Source organism: Lepisosteus platostomus, chromosome 18, assembly GCF_059453375.1.
Source record: "Lepisosteus platostomus isolate fLepPlt1 chromosome 18, fLepPlt1.hap1, whole genome shotgun sequence".
Taxonomy (NCBI): domain Eukaryota; kingdom Metazoa; phylum Chordata; class Actinopteri; order Semionotiformes; family Lepisosteidae; genus Lepisosteus; species Lepisosteus platostomus.
The window spans coordinates 864,834-880,404 of record NC_142628.1 but is presented as its reverse complement, the minus strand read 5'-3'; the positions used below and the strand labels follow the sequence as shown (position 1 = coordinate 880,404).

General features: G+C 39.0%; 1 protein-coding gene across 3 annotated transcripts in view; it reads left to right on the top strand.

The window, feature by feature from the left end:
• The window catches only part of kcnq1.1 (potassium voltage-gated channel, KQT-like subfamily, member 1.1), a 283,894-nt gene that overhangs the window by 179,091 nt on the left and 89,232 nt on the right, over nt 1-15,571 (top strand). For all 3 annotated transcript variants that reach the window (XM_088610908.1, XM_088610905.1, XM_088610907.1), the window contains one exon: nt 2,621-2,682. In XM_088610908.1, the coding sequence (XP_088467034.1) occupies nt 2,621-2,682 (62 nt within the window). The remainder of the gene's footprint in view (nt 1-2,620; nt 2,683-15,571) is intronic.

Genomic DNA, 15,571 nt, shown 5'->3' with positions numbered 1-15,571 from the left:
TTTCCATTGAGATGCCTGGGAAAGAAAATGATAGTAGACAGTTCAGCCCAGCTGGCACATTTGGCAATCCAAGGATCTCATCTAGCTGTAACTTGTGAGAAGCCGGATATCGGCTCCAACAACAAGGCCGGTTTGCTGGTTCAACACTCCCACAGCCCTTTGGGTGAAGATGTACCTCCTCATTCTCTCTTCTCAATGCCCATCCAGTTAGCTCCCATGTGTGCCCTCTAGCTTGTGTTTCATGGTTAATTCTGGAGAAAATAAGAGCATTAATCCAGCACCACTCCTCCCTGTAAGAAGCTGGAAGATGGGATTTTATGGCCTTAAATTCGTTATTTGTTGTTTTAAATTGTCCAAGTAATGAAATATCCACCACTCAGAGCCCAGTTCCTCTTACTTTTAGATTCTGCCCTTTGTTTGAACTCTGGAACCGTTTTTGCCAGTTCTTTGTTACTTTCAAACTGTTCCCTTTTCCAAAAATCACAGCAAATCTAGATGTTGATGGTGGGGGGAGTGATGGGGGTGGGTATATTTGGCAGTGCAGCCCATTAAAAAAAACATACTGTTATAGCATTATAAAGGCATTTGTTATTATTTTTATTAAGCAAACCTTGAGGCAGCTTGTTTCAGGAGCTGGTTCAAGTCGTTTGTGAGCGTTTCTCTACATTGCACAGGCTTAATCTGAGACTAGCTGGAAAGATGCCCCTGCTGTGTCTTTAACATTGCACATAAATCCCTGTGCATCACCTAGATTGTGTTCATTGTTGCAACACTTCTTCCCGCTCAGTATAAAAGACCATTTAAACAGCATCGTGTCCCACGGGCTCACAACCACATGCTTGAATACAGCATTGTGGTATGGGTGGAGGAGGGATTGGGATGTCCCATGTGCCCAGCTATCCTGACAGTGGAGAAGCATGGTCAGACCAGTCCCAACAGGGAGGGAATTAGAGGTGCACCAGGGTAATGGAAGTAGGTGGAGATCAATACAATACAAGTATGAGCCTTGCAAAATGTTACATACCCACTTGAGACACTGGAAAGCTACGCCTATTATTTTCTTGATTGGCTTTGCCTTGAAGCTCATAGAACCTCCTTGGAACTCAGTTGTATTGCAGTCGGACTAGAATGTATGGCTCTATGACACAGCCTCTTATAGTGCAGCAACAGTAGGGTTCCTTCTGGAGCAGGGTCTGTCTTCAAGTATACACTCCCAAGCTCTACCTGCACTTGAATCAGCACAACACAAGTTCTTTAAAACTGCACATGTATGTAATGTTCGGTGATTCTAATAGAGCGGCTTCCATAAAAAAAACATCACTCAAGTTTTAATTTGGTCCTTATAGGAAATTTACACAATTACCTGTGAAAGTTATAACTACAAAGTAGCATTCTAAGGTAATGAAGTGTGTGGCCTTTCCTGCGTTGGGTGAAATGCAAGTCTGTTTCATAAGTAGCATGTGTATAATTTAAAAGTTTTATAAATGCATTAAGCCAGGTCTATCAAAAGGCTGAGCTCTGGAGTGAAATGGGTTTCTTGCTGAATGCAGTTGGGTGTGTTCAGTTTGTGTCTGTAAGTGAAGTCATCAGACTCACCTGTCATTGCTTTGACAGTTTGCAGATTGTCTCCTGGAGCTGGCAAACAACATGCAGGTTCATGGCCAGGCTTTCTTCTTGTTTACTCTTGGCAGGAAATGAGTCGCGCCGCAGCGAGATCTTTTCGCGTCAATGCCATGACATCAGTCCTTTCAGCATGTGGCTAAAAGTGTTCAAATGCTGGAATTTGCAAAACAACATGCAATATTCCAAAACCGTGGCTGACTGCTGTCTCTTGTGCCCGCTATCCAAATTGGTCAGAAAACACCCAAGAGCTATGGTTTTCCCTCTTAGGTGGTTGATAAATTCACTGGGAGCAAAGTGAGAAGCTATCATGACCAGATTCTGCAGCACATGACCAGAAGTATCCTGCAATTTATCACTTTATCCAAAGCAAGTGTTGCAGCTTTTCTCTCTTCATCACCTGCTGTTCAGAGTTGCAGAAAGCATGATCTCATTGGGTCTCATGGAAGGGAACTGTTTTAAGGATAGCAAATGAATACAGATACACAGATGGGTCAGATGTACTGTATACTTATTTTTGTTTGTACACTCATTTCTTTATACAAGTGATTTGTATAAATTATCCAAGTTAGTACATTTGACTACATTTCCCAAAGACTACTACTTCCGAACTGGTCTTTTCTCCCTTGTAGAGAAAGTATTCTTCTACTTCTCCAGAAGAATACTTCTGGAGATTATATTTATATTTATATGATATAGATAATTCTTGCATTTAAACAAGAAAAGCAACAGAATCTCATTCTGGATTTTGACATGTGCTCACAGTTTATTGTGCATATATGATAATTGGTAACCACACACAATATGGTTATTGTTTATAACAGAAATAATGGATCTTAGTGCCAGTTAAGATAATACTTTTATTAATAAGATGTGAATGTGGACTATGCACTAGTATTTAAAATAGGCAATCACTGTTATCTCCTTTTTGTTATTACTATGTACAGTTCCCTCTAACATCTTTTTATCAAATATCAAAAATTGCATATTTATTTTTCAGACAAGAATAAAGATCGAGGCACTAACACAATTGGTTCAAGACTGAACAGGATGGAAGACAAGGTAGGCCATGATTTTTAGAAAACTGCTGATGGCACTCTGAAAACCTTGCTCATATTTTCTTTCAGCTGAGGATTCTAATTAGTGCTTCCAGTTTAAAGCTCAGAAATGCCTGCTTCAGTTGACTTTGATTTGTTTTGACAGGAAGATAGTGGTGGATGAATTTAGAAAAATGAAGATGAAGCCTTATATTATTAGTTTCTCAGCATTTTACCTACACTGATAAGTGTTTAAAAAGAAAATAAGTTCTGTCCTGCTAAGACAGATATCTGTGATCAATACATATCCACCACACAACAGGCCAGTAAACATATCCAGTTTGATTCTGATATTATGTAGCTTGTGACCTTACATACAAAATTATCAGTAGTAATCATCCTTTAATCATTCTTCTTTTCTAGATGACATATTGTAACATTTATGAGATAGTAGCACATTTCTGTAGGGGAAAGTCCTAGTTGAGCTAAGTTGAGTCCTAATTTGCACTTTAAAGGTCCTGCTAAAGAAGGCAACTGGATGGTGTCTTTTTTTTCCTTCATGGAATACTTTTTTAGTAACATCTAGCAGAGTGCATAAGCTGAACTTCACATCTGTGCTCTCAGATTTCTGAACAGGCTTTCATGACATTTTTGCAAGTGTTGTTGTAGCATATCAATGTCAGGTGCACAGTGTCCACAGAGTTGATTGGGGTACATTGAATGCCACTAGGCTTGTGTTAAAATACTATAAAATCTGCCAGTTTTTGACTGTACCTGGTGAATTAATCAGCAGAACATTTTGATGTTAAATGCGAAGAGAAAGGACAATGTTAAAAATTACCAACATACTTAGCTTATACATTGTTTCTTATATGGCATATTAAAGGTAATGCATGGTAACAAACTTGTTGACTTACATGCTATTAAGATCAAAATTTCAAATGCTCTCATATTGCAATTCTATTCCCCAAGGAATAAAGAACCTGTTTATCTCAGGATTTACCATCTTTCCTATTGCCTGCAAAACCGGTTATCAGCCAGACTGTTTGATAACAATTACTTCCAGTTCCCAAGGAAATTTTGTCCTCAGTCTCCTGGCTGTGATAGTTTAAGGGCTGCCGATATGACTACGTGATTCATGGGGAAAATTTTAAAAATGAATCCTTTAAACTTTCTGCATTTATTGAACAAATTTTTGTCATTGTGAGAATGTAAATCTTGGTGAGAAGCTGTCAGTCTTTAAAAACCTTCATACTTCCTCCTGATTTAAAATTGAACTGCTAAAAAAATAAACTATAATATGTTTCTGTTTTAAATGTTCATGTTGTAAATGAATGCAGATGAGGGTTTCTTAAAATAAAGGAAGTGCTATGTATTGAGTTGGGGTCATGAAGTCATGAGTAGGAACCTTTCCAATCCTGCAAATCAGTTTTAATTTTTTTAATTCACTAGAGTGGAGCAACTTGAAGCTACTTGAACAGCAACAGAGGTAAAATAGTAATTAAGACCATAAAAAAAAGTTCTTTTCAAGAGAATAATTTGAGCAAGAACAAGATGGTTATTCTTCCCTAAAGAATTGATAAATGTTTCTGCAAAGCTTAAAGTAAATAAAAGGAGCCACCTGAATCATATTATTTCCAGACTGTCAGTTTAGCTGTTACTGTAATATTCTGAACTGTGTCCAAAACCTCAAGGCTGGAGGGGGTTTTGGTAAGTCATTTCTGACTTTCTTGTTCCTGGAATTGAGACTTAAGCATTTTGGATGCTTATTGATCTCATACAATTATTCTGCTCCTTAAAAGGAAATGCAAGCTGTTTCAGTATCGTGAAGAAGCAATAAAACAAATTGGCACTCAGGTTGTACACTTACCAGAACTCAAATCTTTTAAAGTGAAGTACCAGAGTTAAATTGCACAAAACTATGTGTAACAAAACAGATCTGTTTATGCCCTATGTATTTTAACCCACAAGTGTCTGCTCTGCTTTTCTCAATTAGGGATGCACAGACAGGAATTTGAGATTCATTTTGATATTGCCGATGTACTGCTGTGGATCAAACACCTATACATCAATTCCTAAAATAAAATAGTTGATGTGTTTTCTAATGAAAACTAGTCATTTTCAGTAGTAGCTGGCACAATAAGCCAGTCTATGAGCTTGAACTTTTTTGCAAGGAAGAGTGGAATAAAATTGCTAAGTTGATAGAGACTTATTCACAAAGACTTACTACTGTAATAAATGCAAAAGGTGCTTCCACAAAGTATTAGTTGAAAGCAATTACAAATCCATTCGGCTTTACAAGGACAGAAAGCAACTGTAAAACTTTGGGCTCCTTTAGAAAAGTGAAATAATTTAGGTTGTGTTAAGAACTCGTCTAGAACAAAAACCAAAGGACATAGGGGTCCCCCAAGACCAGGGCTGAGAACCACTTAGACACAACCAGGAGGCTTAAACACACAATATAATATATAGTGCCTTCCAAAAGTATTAGTGCAGCCACTATTCACAGGGGAGTCAGAGCTCATCTTGACAAGCATGGCAGAATACACCCTGGATGGGCAGCAGTCCATTGTAGGGCACACACAGACACAAACAACACTCACACCAGGGCCAGTTCTGGTAAAACATAAAATCTTTCCGTAAACTTCAGAACTCATTCTGGTGCTGCTGTCATTACTGACACCATCCTTCTAGACACGTCAAGCAGTTGCAGAGGGGGCCATGCTTGCCCAGGCCGTGGTCTAGCCTCTAGCATGCTTCACAGAGGAGCTAGTATTCACTGGAACATACGCAGTTCACTTTGGTAAATGTTATCTTGGTCTCATCCGCACATTAAAGCATTGCTCTAAAGCCCTGCTGGATCATCTTTACACTTTCAAGCAAGTTCTGCAGCACAGTGCAGGTAACGTCATGATATAGAGATGCAATAAAGACTTGTGAGCCGGGTCCGGAGATGATGTCAGCATTTATATCATGTTTAATGATTAGTCTGTAATGAACCCCGCTGTACAGTACTGTAATCACTTGACTGAAACCTGAAGCATTTAAAGTCTGCTGCTTCACAGTCTCTTACATGTTCAGGGAATGACAACGCTAGTGCTTTTTCCTTCTTTAACCTCTGTGTGAGTTCGGTAGTTCTTTTGGAAAAAACAAAATCAAGATGTTCAAAGTATTGGATTTCTAACACCTCAAAACACTTTAGGTTTCAGCAAAACTTTCAATACCTTCCTTCTGAAAAGCTGTTTCCAATCATTGTCATGTATAAAGGTGAAATGAATGTGGTTCCTGCTTAGCCTGCAGTAATGGACGTCTTAAAGCTAATCACAGAAGGGGAGTTTTATCATTTAGTTGTCTGTGCCATGACTCAGGTGGGTTAGGTGGACACTTTGGGAGAATCTTACAGTGCAAATGTAATGAAACCACACAGTAACTACTTTGAAAACGTCAAATGTGGAAAATAGCTAAAGACATGAAAAATTTCAGACACTTTTTCAGAAAGAGACTCTGCAGTGGGAATGTACCATTTATTTAACTGCTGACAGCCACCCATACAAGTCACCTTGCAGCTTCCTTCATGACAGGGCATACAGGTATTATACTGTTCTTTCAGTTCCTACAGGTCTCATTTTCAGTTCTATTGTATTATTTTAGACATTTAAGCACGGCAGCACCTTCTCTTAAAAAGCAGGCCTCATTAATGAAAGCTCACTTAAACCACGCTTTTAAGATAAACCCTGGTTGGCAGGAGGTGACTGGATTTCCAGCAGTAAGAGAAACATGCTGCACACTGCACTCTCCAGTGGGGGTTGGCAGAGTTGCACACGTAGAGCACATGTTCAGCTCTCAGGACCTGTGGGGGTGAGCTCAGGTCATGTCCCTAGGTGACTGTGGGACTGTACCTGATGGAGTAGGACTATATAGCAAAAAGAACCTGTGACCCAGAGAACTGAAGCAGTAGTGTGGAAGCACCTGCATTTGACATCTCTGTTGATTAATCTGGAAATTCTAATGATGTAACGACAGACATTAAATACCACATGTAATTAAGTATAACTAACAAAAAAATCTTAAATAAATCTTTGTCTTATTTACCTATAGGTAATAGTGACCATTATTTCTAGTTCTGGAGAACCACAACCTGGTTGAATTTAAAGTTAACCCTTAAAATGAGTTTCAACAATCTGGTAATAAATCCAAAAAAGTACCATATTGCTTTACTTTATTCACAGAAAACAGAATTAGCCAGTTATTCAGCAGTCCTTAATGCGAAAGTGTTTGGTTGTTGTTGCAAGTAAATCTCCAAATTCCCAGATTACCTCATTAAAGTTACTGTTTAACAGATGCAGTTTTAAATGTAATTTATTGTGGGCTGTAAAACCATGTGGATCATGGCAGTGAAGGATCTGGTTTGCCCACCTCTGGTACTGGTTTTATAGTGATTATTAATAACATCAAGGCCTTATGCCATTTTTAGCTGCTGTTTTCTGTGTTGTCTGGTTCAGTGGCCCAGTGGGTTGTGTTTGGGCTGCAGCATTGTTCCAGTAAACAAAAAGGAAGCCGAGATTTCTCCGTGTCTGGAACAACTTCCTCCCTTAGTTTTTATCACTGAGATCAAGCCCAGAGTTCAGTACAGAAATGTACAGGATGTTGCCTAAACGCAAAATCGGTTTCAGAAATAATGCATATCTGCTTTCTGATTTCCATTCAGTTCAGGAACAAAAGTATGAGAGGACTGGACATATTTAAAGAGTTCTCCACAGTAACTGATCATTTATTTTTGTTGAGATGCATAGAACTAAAAACTTAGTTTGACCATGGTAATACACTAAATATACAGTAGATACTGTATTGCATTTTGATTTAATACAACCCTTATATAGTATATACAGCTCTGTGTGAGGGCACATTGATATGCAATCATTTTTGCAGAAAGTTCCAATTTTTCTTTTTAAACTAAAGTACCATTAAATAATCCAAGACTGGGGTCTGTTAATTAGGGTCTGAGAAAATGGAATATAAAGAGGTGAAAGTTGCATTGTTCCTTAATTGGGATTATGCTTTCTGAAGCATGCAAATCTAAATGCATTAAGGCTTGATAGCTAATAACTGAAAATAACCTAAAGCTGACTCTGTCACCTGTTAAGGCACTTGTACAGTTTGAAACTATGGGTCTAAGGCTTGTGTATGACCCTGCTATTAAGAGTGGATCATTTTGGGGCAAAATCCGGCAGGTTCTCCAGCTGTCTTTATGGTCAGACTAACATAACGATCAGCTCAGTGCAAGTCATTAGTTAAGGAGATGTGGAACACAAACCTCTAGACACTGTGGCACGTAGTTGAGTGAAGCTGAGCAAAAGAAATACCTACGATACACCAGTGGTCCCAGGCTGGCGTGTCTGCAGGTTTCCAGACCATCTGAACATTGGGCATGTGACAACCTGCGTCAGCTCGTTATGGCTTTAATTGGATCATTTTAAAAGTAATAACATTATCCTTACATTTATATAGCGCTTGTCTGGACACAACACTTAAAGCCCTTTACAGGTAAAGGGGATCCCCTCCACCACCACCGCCACCACCACCACCACCAGTGTGCAGCCCCACCCGGATGATGCTCCAGTACGCTCCCCACACACCAGTGGGGAGGAGAGCAGAGTGATGAAGCTAGTTCAGAGACGGGGATTATTAGGAGGCCATTATTGGTAAAGGCAAATGGGAAATTTAGCCAGGACGCTGGGGTTACACCCCTTAATTACTTCTTGCAACCAGTCAGGTGCTGGTGTTTCCAGGAAGCCTAGGAGAGCTGCAGACACAGTGGCCTTCAAAAACGGGACTGGTGATCCCACACACAGGGGCTCCGGCTCTTTCACAGGACTTGGAGATAGAACAGCATTTGCACTGCTCTTGTGCAGTAGCTGTGTTACACTGTTGCTGTGACACATATTCTAGTAAGTACAGCACAACATTGAAATCTGGGACATAATTGTTCTCTAATGTATCCGTTTGAAACCTAGCCGATTTTCTGGGGTGACTGTGCCATTCGCAGGGTGTATATTTTCCTGATTTGCATTGCTCCTCCAGTGTAAATGACACAAGGATGGAAACTGGACCTGTCTGTCTGTGAGCCTTACTACGCTGTGACAAAATGTGTAAATTTTTGGCCAGGCCTTCTTTGAATTCAGCTGCTGTGCTCATAAACAGGATGGCCCCTAGCTGTCCACCGGACCTGCCCAAGGGACCGAGCACTTGATGCACTAAATCAATATTTACCTAAGACAAACATCACATTTCATAGTATTTTTATCAAAAGCCCAAAGGTCTTTACAGAAAACCTTATAACAATCAAAAATAGGAAACTGGAGATTCACAAAACCGTTTTCAGAACCAAAATACACCTTGACCATCGATAACAATAACACTGTTTATCTGGTGATGCACTTCAGCAAACTTCCAAAGCGCATCGATAAGTATTCAATAACCCAGCAAAACATGACCGAAAAAGCAAAAGCCAGCAAAATGTATATATCCCATGTTTTTCCCTTGTTCGGGGAATCCATGAGACCAAAAATATATCCACAAAATGCCAATCTTACTCATCTCAAGACTTAGGGGAAACTGAGAGGTATTGGCTATTGGAACTGAATTTTGAAACTTTTTTTTCTGAATTTTTTTTTCCTCTGAATTTTGAAACTGACCACCTCCAAAAGGCTGGTATGATTGGTGGAAAATGCTGTCATTCATTGTATTTTCAGCCACTCAGAGACCTTAGGGGGTGGGACTTCCTCTGGGTGCCTCTGGCTGTATTCTGGCTGTATTCCTGTTGTTAATTATTGTCACAGCAGGTGGTAAGCAATGAGATCAGCCTAATCAGCCTAACAGTAGAAAAGGTCTCTCTTCCAGTGTCTAAAGGCTTTTTAAATCAATTGCAATAGCTTTTACACATTATTATATCAAATAATCAATAAAATGTTATAAAATTATTGAAATTGTTTATTCCAGAAAATTATATTCCAGGTCCAGTCTTCACAAAAAAATTATGAAGATTTTTTTTCAAATTGATCAGGGTGTGTGCTTCCTGGTGGCCGGTGTGTACTGGGTTCTGACTGTCCGGTGACCCTGAACTGGATAAAGTGGTTAGAAAATGGATGGATGTGAGAATGACTACTCGGACCAGAGAAGGAAGAAGAGAGGACAGATTGTTCTAGGCTGGCCTGATCCTATCCTCTACTTAGCTTTGAATGTGATGGCAGATGACTCTGTTCTTCTTTCCCATTTTTTTTCTAGCCTTCTCAGTAGAATTTTTCCTGCTTTATTTTTTTTATCCTGGCTTTGATCTGACAGTTCACATTTGATATCAGTTCCGAAAACCAACATTAATTCATGGACAATGATTGATTTTTCTTTTTCCAGACCGCTTTCTGTTTTCATCCCAAATAATGTTATATTCATTTGTGCCTCATCAGCTGCCAGTGCTTTTAAAGGGGTCATTTCTTTGTAAATCTTGGGTATCAAATTAAAGTCATGTTCCTGTAAACACTGGTAGTATGTCAGAAGGAAACACGATCTGGCAGATGTTTAAAATAAGACTTAGTGGATACATTGGCAAACACTGCACACATTTCACTACAGTGGAGATAAAGAGGACTTGATAAATGGAAAGATTTGCATAAGATTAGGCATTGAGCAATTTGTTATTTATTGTCATTTGTTACATGGGGCACAGAGAATTGTCATAATTTTGTCATGAGTAGATTGAGCTACACAGTAGAGCCTGCTTCTGCTGGACAAATGAAAAATGTGATGTCTGATCATTTCTAGGTACAGTAATTTATAAGAGCAAGCTTTGATCCCAAACTAACCTCTTTTAAGGGCCTTCATCCAGGCTAATATGAGCCGCAAGCTGTACATCAAGGAAGAATGCAGGAATCAGGACCATGCAAATCGAGACCCTGCAATAGGAAATTGGAGAGCGTGGTTGAAGTTGAGCCATTATTCTGATGGCGGTAGAGTCTTGGCTGGAGATGAAGCCTCAGACTTTTTCATTTCAGCATCATTGCTGTAGACATTTCCTGCTTATTGCAGTATGACATCCCGTGCTGCTGAAGAAATTCTAGCTCAGATTTAAACAATTCAATCTTTAAAATATTTAAACCAGTACTAAATCAAATTAGGAAGGCCTTAGAAAGGGTCTTTATTATTTAACAAGACTTGAAACACAGTTTGAACAAATAATTCAGACGCGTTTTGTATCTGTTCTCCCTTTTTGCTTTTACAGTTTTGTAATGGACTCCCTGGTGTCTCACCATAACAAAGCAAGGCTTAATGTTCTTCATGCAATAAGCTTATATTCTGCTTGTTTCATAAGGGTATACTATATAGAGAACATCGCTTGTTATCTTAGCAAAGCAAAAACAGCACACACATTTGGAAAAAGTAAATGCTCTTGTGTGTTTAAAGGATGCTGTTTTAATTGTGACCAGATTCATTGAAACCTGTCAACAAACTGGCCAGCTGGCACTCCAGTTTTTCTCCTTTGTGTCATGCATGCGCTAGAGAGAAAGGTTTTTGCTCTTTCTTGCTGTTAATGGATTTGTTTCTAAAAGTTTGAACGAGAGATATTTAAACAAAGCAGTTTGAGTTGGAATGCCCATCCAAATGTTTTGTGCTCTTTCTCATTTGATTGTAACCTGCCAGTACTTGTGAGCAACGTTATCTTTTCTAAGGCCTTGCACTCTTCTGCCTATCTACATGTTCTCTTTATTATCTAACAGATAGGCCCAAAGCACTGAGAGCAGCTCTGTGCAGATATTAATGGCGCCAAAATATAAAAATTGTGTTCAAGAGTTATCTCATTATTGTAAATTATTTCAATGAAAATGAAGAATACAGAAAAAATGAAAATTGTTTTGGCCAAAGCTGTGCACATTGCTGAGACAAGACAATACACAATTATAATGCTTTCTTCCCATTCTATATGTAACAGTGTTATAGAGATGGGACTTGGCCATTTTATTTTAACTGGGATATAAATGCAGTGCAGTATTTTTATCTCTGTGCAGTTGTTTAAATTTAAAAAAGCATATATGTAATACAGTTTGACAGGCTCTACAGTCCACGCAGCAATGAAAATTGGTGCTGTCTACTTTGAACATTTACTACTAAAACATATAACAGAATGAGCTGTTTATGGATAAATCACAGAACTTGGAAGGATTTCAATTTACACACAGTATCTGTGTCATTCCCTAAAAAAGTCATTTCTGGATACAAGAATGCAGTGTTGTGGTTTCTTATCTTTATATACTCTGTGTTCTTTATTAGTATGTATAAAATCCAGCTTTATTTTCACATAGTGCTGAATAATGAGTATAACTACATTTAGTGAGGGTTTTCTGCCCAAAGACAGACTTGTTTCTTACACACATTTTCACAATCTGCTCAAGAGAAGCTCTGTCAGAATGACAGAATCATTTTGCTGTTTTTTTGGTATGTTAACCCTGAGGGCTTCAGCTCTCTGACTGGTTGGGTTCGGTGTTGCTTAAAAACTAAATCAAATCACGTCTAACTTCAATACCTCCTGCTTTGACACAATTGCTTCTCAACGGTTTTCTCACCAATCTCCACATGATCAACCAGCTCTGCACACTGAAGTAGTGAGGATCTCCCTTACTTTCCCCACAAATATCCTCTTGTGACAAGTATCCTTCAAGCCAGACACACCTATCCTGTTTCTTACCAAGATCCCACAATGGCTGCTTGTCAAGATCAAAAGCGAAGAGGAAAGGTTACAAACAAAACACTGCTAGTTTGTAAAATAGCCCCGACTCCAGCTTCTGGATTGTATGGTTCAAGTAGTCCTCAGAATAAGTCACCTTACTAGGTAAGCCAATCTGCATAGAATTCCTAAACCACAGTTGGTCTGGCAAGTGTAGTCTGCGCTAGGATCAAGAGTATCAAAGACCCAGATTAATAAGTGGTCTTTTTGTATGCATTTCCAATTTCTATCAAATGACAAGTATTTTGGTTGGAATCTACATCCTGTGGTCTAGAACATGCTCTTATTACTTAGATCTCTGGATTTCATCCACATGAGTCTGACCCACACAGATTCTGAATGATCTGTCCCTTCTGTTTTCAGTTACAGCACTCTGATGCAGTTTCTAGTGTACAGTGCTACACTACCACCTCTTTTCATTAGTGTTTCTAAAACAATGCATACCACAAATAACATATTCCTCCCCAGCACCCAGAGTAGGCCAGGTTTCTGTCACTACCGCGTCATTATCGATGTATACAATACCACGATTTCCTGTTTTTTTTAAATGTTAAACTGTTTTGATATGTTTGGTGCTATATGATTGTTGCAAGAGAACTGAAATTGAATGAAGGCCAATCTGGTGAGGCTGTTCCTTTCAGCAGACTCCCTCAGACTTTCTCACTTTCCATTATCTTTCTTCCCGTGCGTGTGTGGTGCCCAGTGGCTATTCCTGCCCACTCATCTGTTTCTCTGAGGCTGGAAGGTCACTGATGAAAAAAGAGGGAGAAAATATTGCTGATAATTGCAAATTTGTAAGATTGTAATGACTACATTAAGATGGGGGGCGTACACATGATAGTATTGTTTTCCAGCATGTGCTGGCTTTCCGATATTGGTATTGTAAGACCCTGGATAAAGATGACTTGTAATACGGTAAATTAATTAATCTTAGCATCATGGCAATGATCGCAAAGTTGAAGTCAAGAGAAGTGGGCTAAGGTATTCTCTCAGCAACTACTATTTTATATTGTTTTTTTCATATATAGATTTTTGGGTGCAGTTAACCTTTCAAACATAGTTTACTTTAATCCCTGCTTTTAAACCTTCATCATCATCAACTACTACTCATCTTCCTTCCAGTGAAGGTGCTTGTTGTTAAGCCTGACACAACCCTCACCTAGGCAAGCAGACCGAAAATCGATTCAGCTGAAGCCCTGAATTCTGCCACAACAGCTAGATAAAAGGAAGGACAAGTTGTAGATGCTTGTGTAATTTCAGTGGTGTCAAACAAAGAAAAGAAATTTACATTTTATTAAATCAGAAGATGAGATACTTTGTTGCAGTTTTATTCTGCCCCATTTTCTTGCTGTTGCTTATTAGAATTGAATTTTATAAGAAGAATTTATAGAATTTGTAACTTTTTGGTGGAGTAAAATACAATTTGTATTTTACTGGTAGAACCATGACATTAATTGACATGACATGACATTAATAAAATACAATTTGTATTTTACTGGTAGAACCATGACATTAATTTTCTGAAGATAAACAGAAAATGTCAAAAAGGACAACATTGCATTGTGACGTATGTTATCAGACGTATAGATTGCATAGATTTTTGATAGATCTACAGTATATGCAAAAGTGGAAAGATTAAACACTGTAGCTCTGCCATTGTTGTGCCACTAATCTGTAGTAGTTATATTTATTTTCTCGTGTTTGTTAAGCTTTAACATTACAGGAGTACTATTTATTCTTTAGTCCTTGACACATTAGAATCAGCGCCCACTTAAAATACTGGCTTTGTAAGTATAACCACATTATACTGTACAAAAAGCAGAGCCACCTGTTGCTTCTTGTGTCGCAGTTGAATGCTCACAACATCAGTGCTGTTCCTCTTGATGTGGTGGGGCCTCGTGCAGAGGGAACTGGAATCTGTGGCTTTCTTGACTTTCTGTGGTCAGTCCCTTGGCTCTGCAGGCCTCCTCTAGTCTGGGTGTGACAGGAGAGCTGGTGCGAGCAGACAGATAATTCCATAGCCGACTTGTGTGGCACCAGGGCGCAGAAAGCGAGCCAGTGCTGGGAATTGGATGGGGTCTCATCACAAATCGCCCTGCCAGCAATTATCTCATCCATTCAAAGCTGGAAAATGAGAGGCCTTCATAGTAGGCGGGAAGCTTTTTGTGAATTTTATGACCGTCCTGAAAAAAACCCAACATGGTGTACCACCCATCAGGAAAACACAAATAGCTGTATTACCACAGGGACCAATTATGAAATGAAAGGTACAGAGGAAGTGCAATATTAGTCTCTTGAACTTGGGTCTTTCACCATTAAAAGAAAAAAGAAGAAAAACTCAGGTGAAAAAAAGTCTTGTGATTATGACAAACAGCTGAATTTATCTGAACTTATTTTAAATGCTTCCTTGAAAGTCCAGTGTTAAAACCAACAGCGTATCTAAGTACTCTGCCTCTCTTGTTCTGTTCTGAGGGAATGTTCCTGGGCACCTTGCTGTCCTTGTTAAACAGGTTGGTACTTAATTGTACCAGTTTAGAAGAAAGCCTTAACTATTTATGACCTACAGAAGTTCTTTTAAGCAAGTCACACTTCCCTCAAATATAAACCTTTTCTGATGTGCTCCCTACGTTTCTGCTGCTCTTGCGTGCTGCTGTCTTCCTGCAGAATGGTTCATTGTAGCTGTCAGATAAAGATTACAGATCAAGGCAGATAGCAGCCTCAAGAATGTGAGAAAATGATTTCAAAAAGCCATTAAAAGATAGAGTAAAGGAGTGTTGTATCCTGTTTACAATGATTTGGAATAATAGTGACAGTTGCAAATCAGGGTAACAGATAAAATGAAATTGTTCTGTGGGACTTAAGTACATGTGGGCTGCACATTATCGCAGGTATTTCAACCATCTGGAACAGCATTTCAAGCAGAGGGCAAGATAACTTTCTATCAGCTTTTCTATCAAAAAACACTCTAGACACAACTGGGTTTTTAGCTTGGCCAAAGAATTCCTTTAGTGCTCTCTGAAATAGTACTACCGGGCAATAGTTCGTCAGCTTCAAGCCTTGCAGGTGAACATCTATAGCACTCTCCCTCTTGGCAGCCATCAGTTCATTTCGTTTACCAAGCAAGATCCAAACCTATACC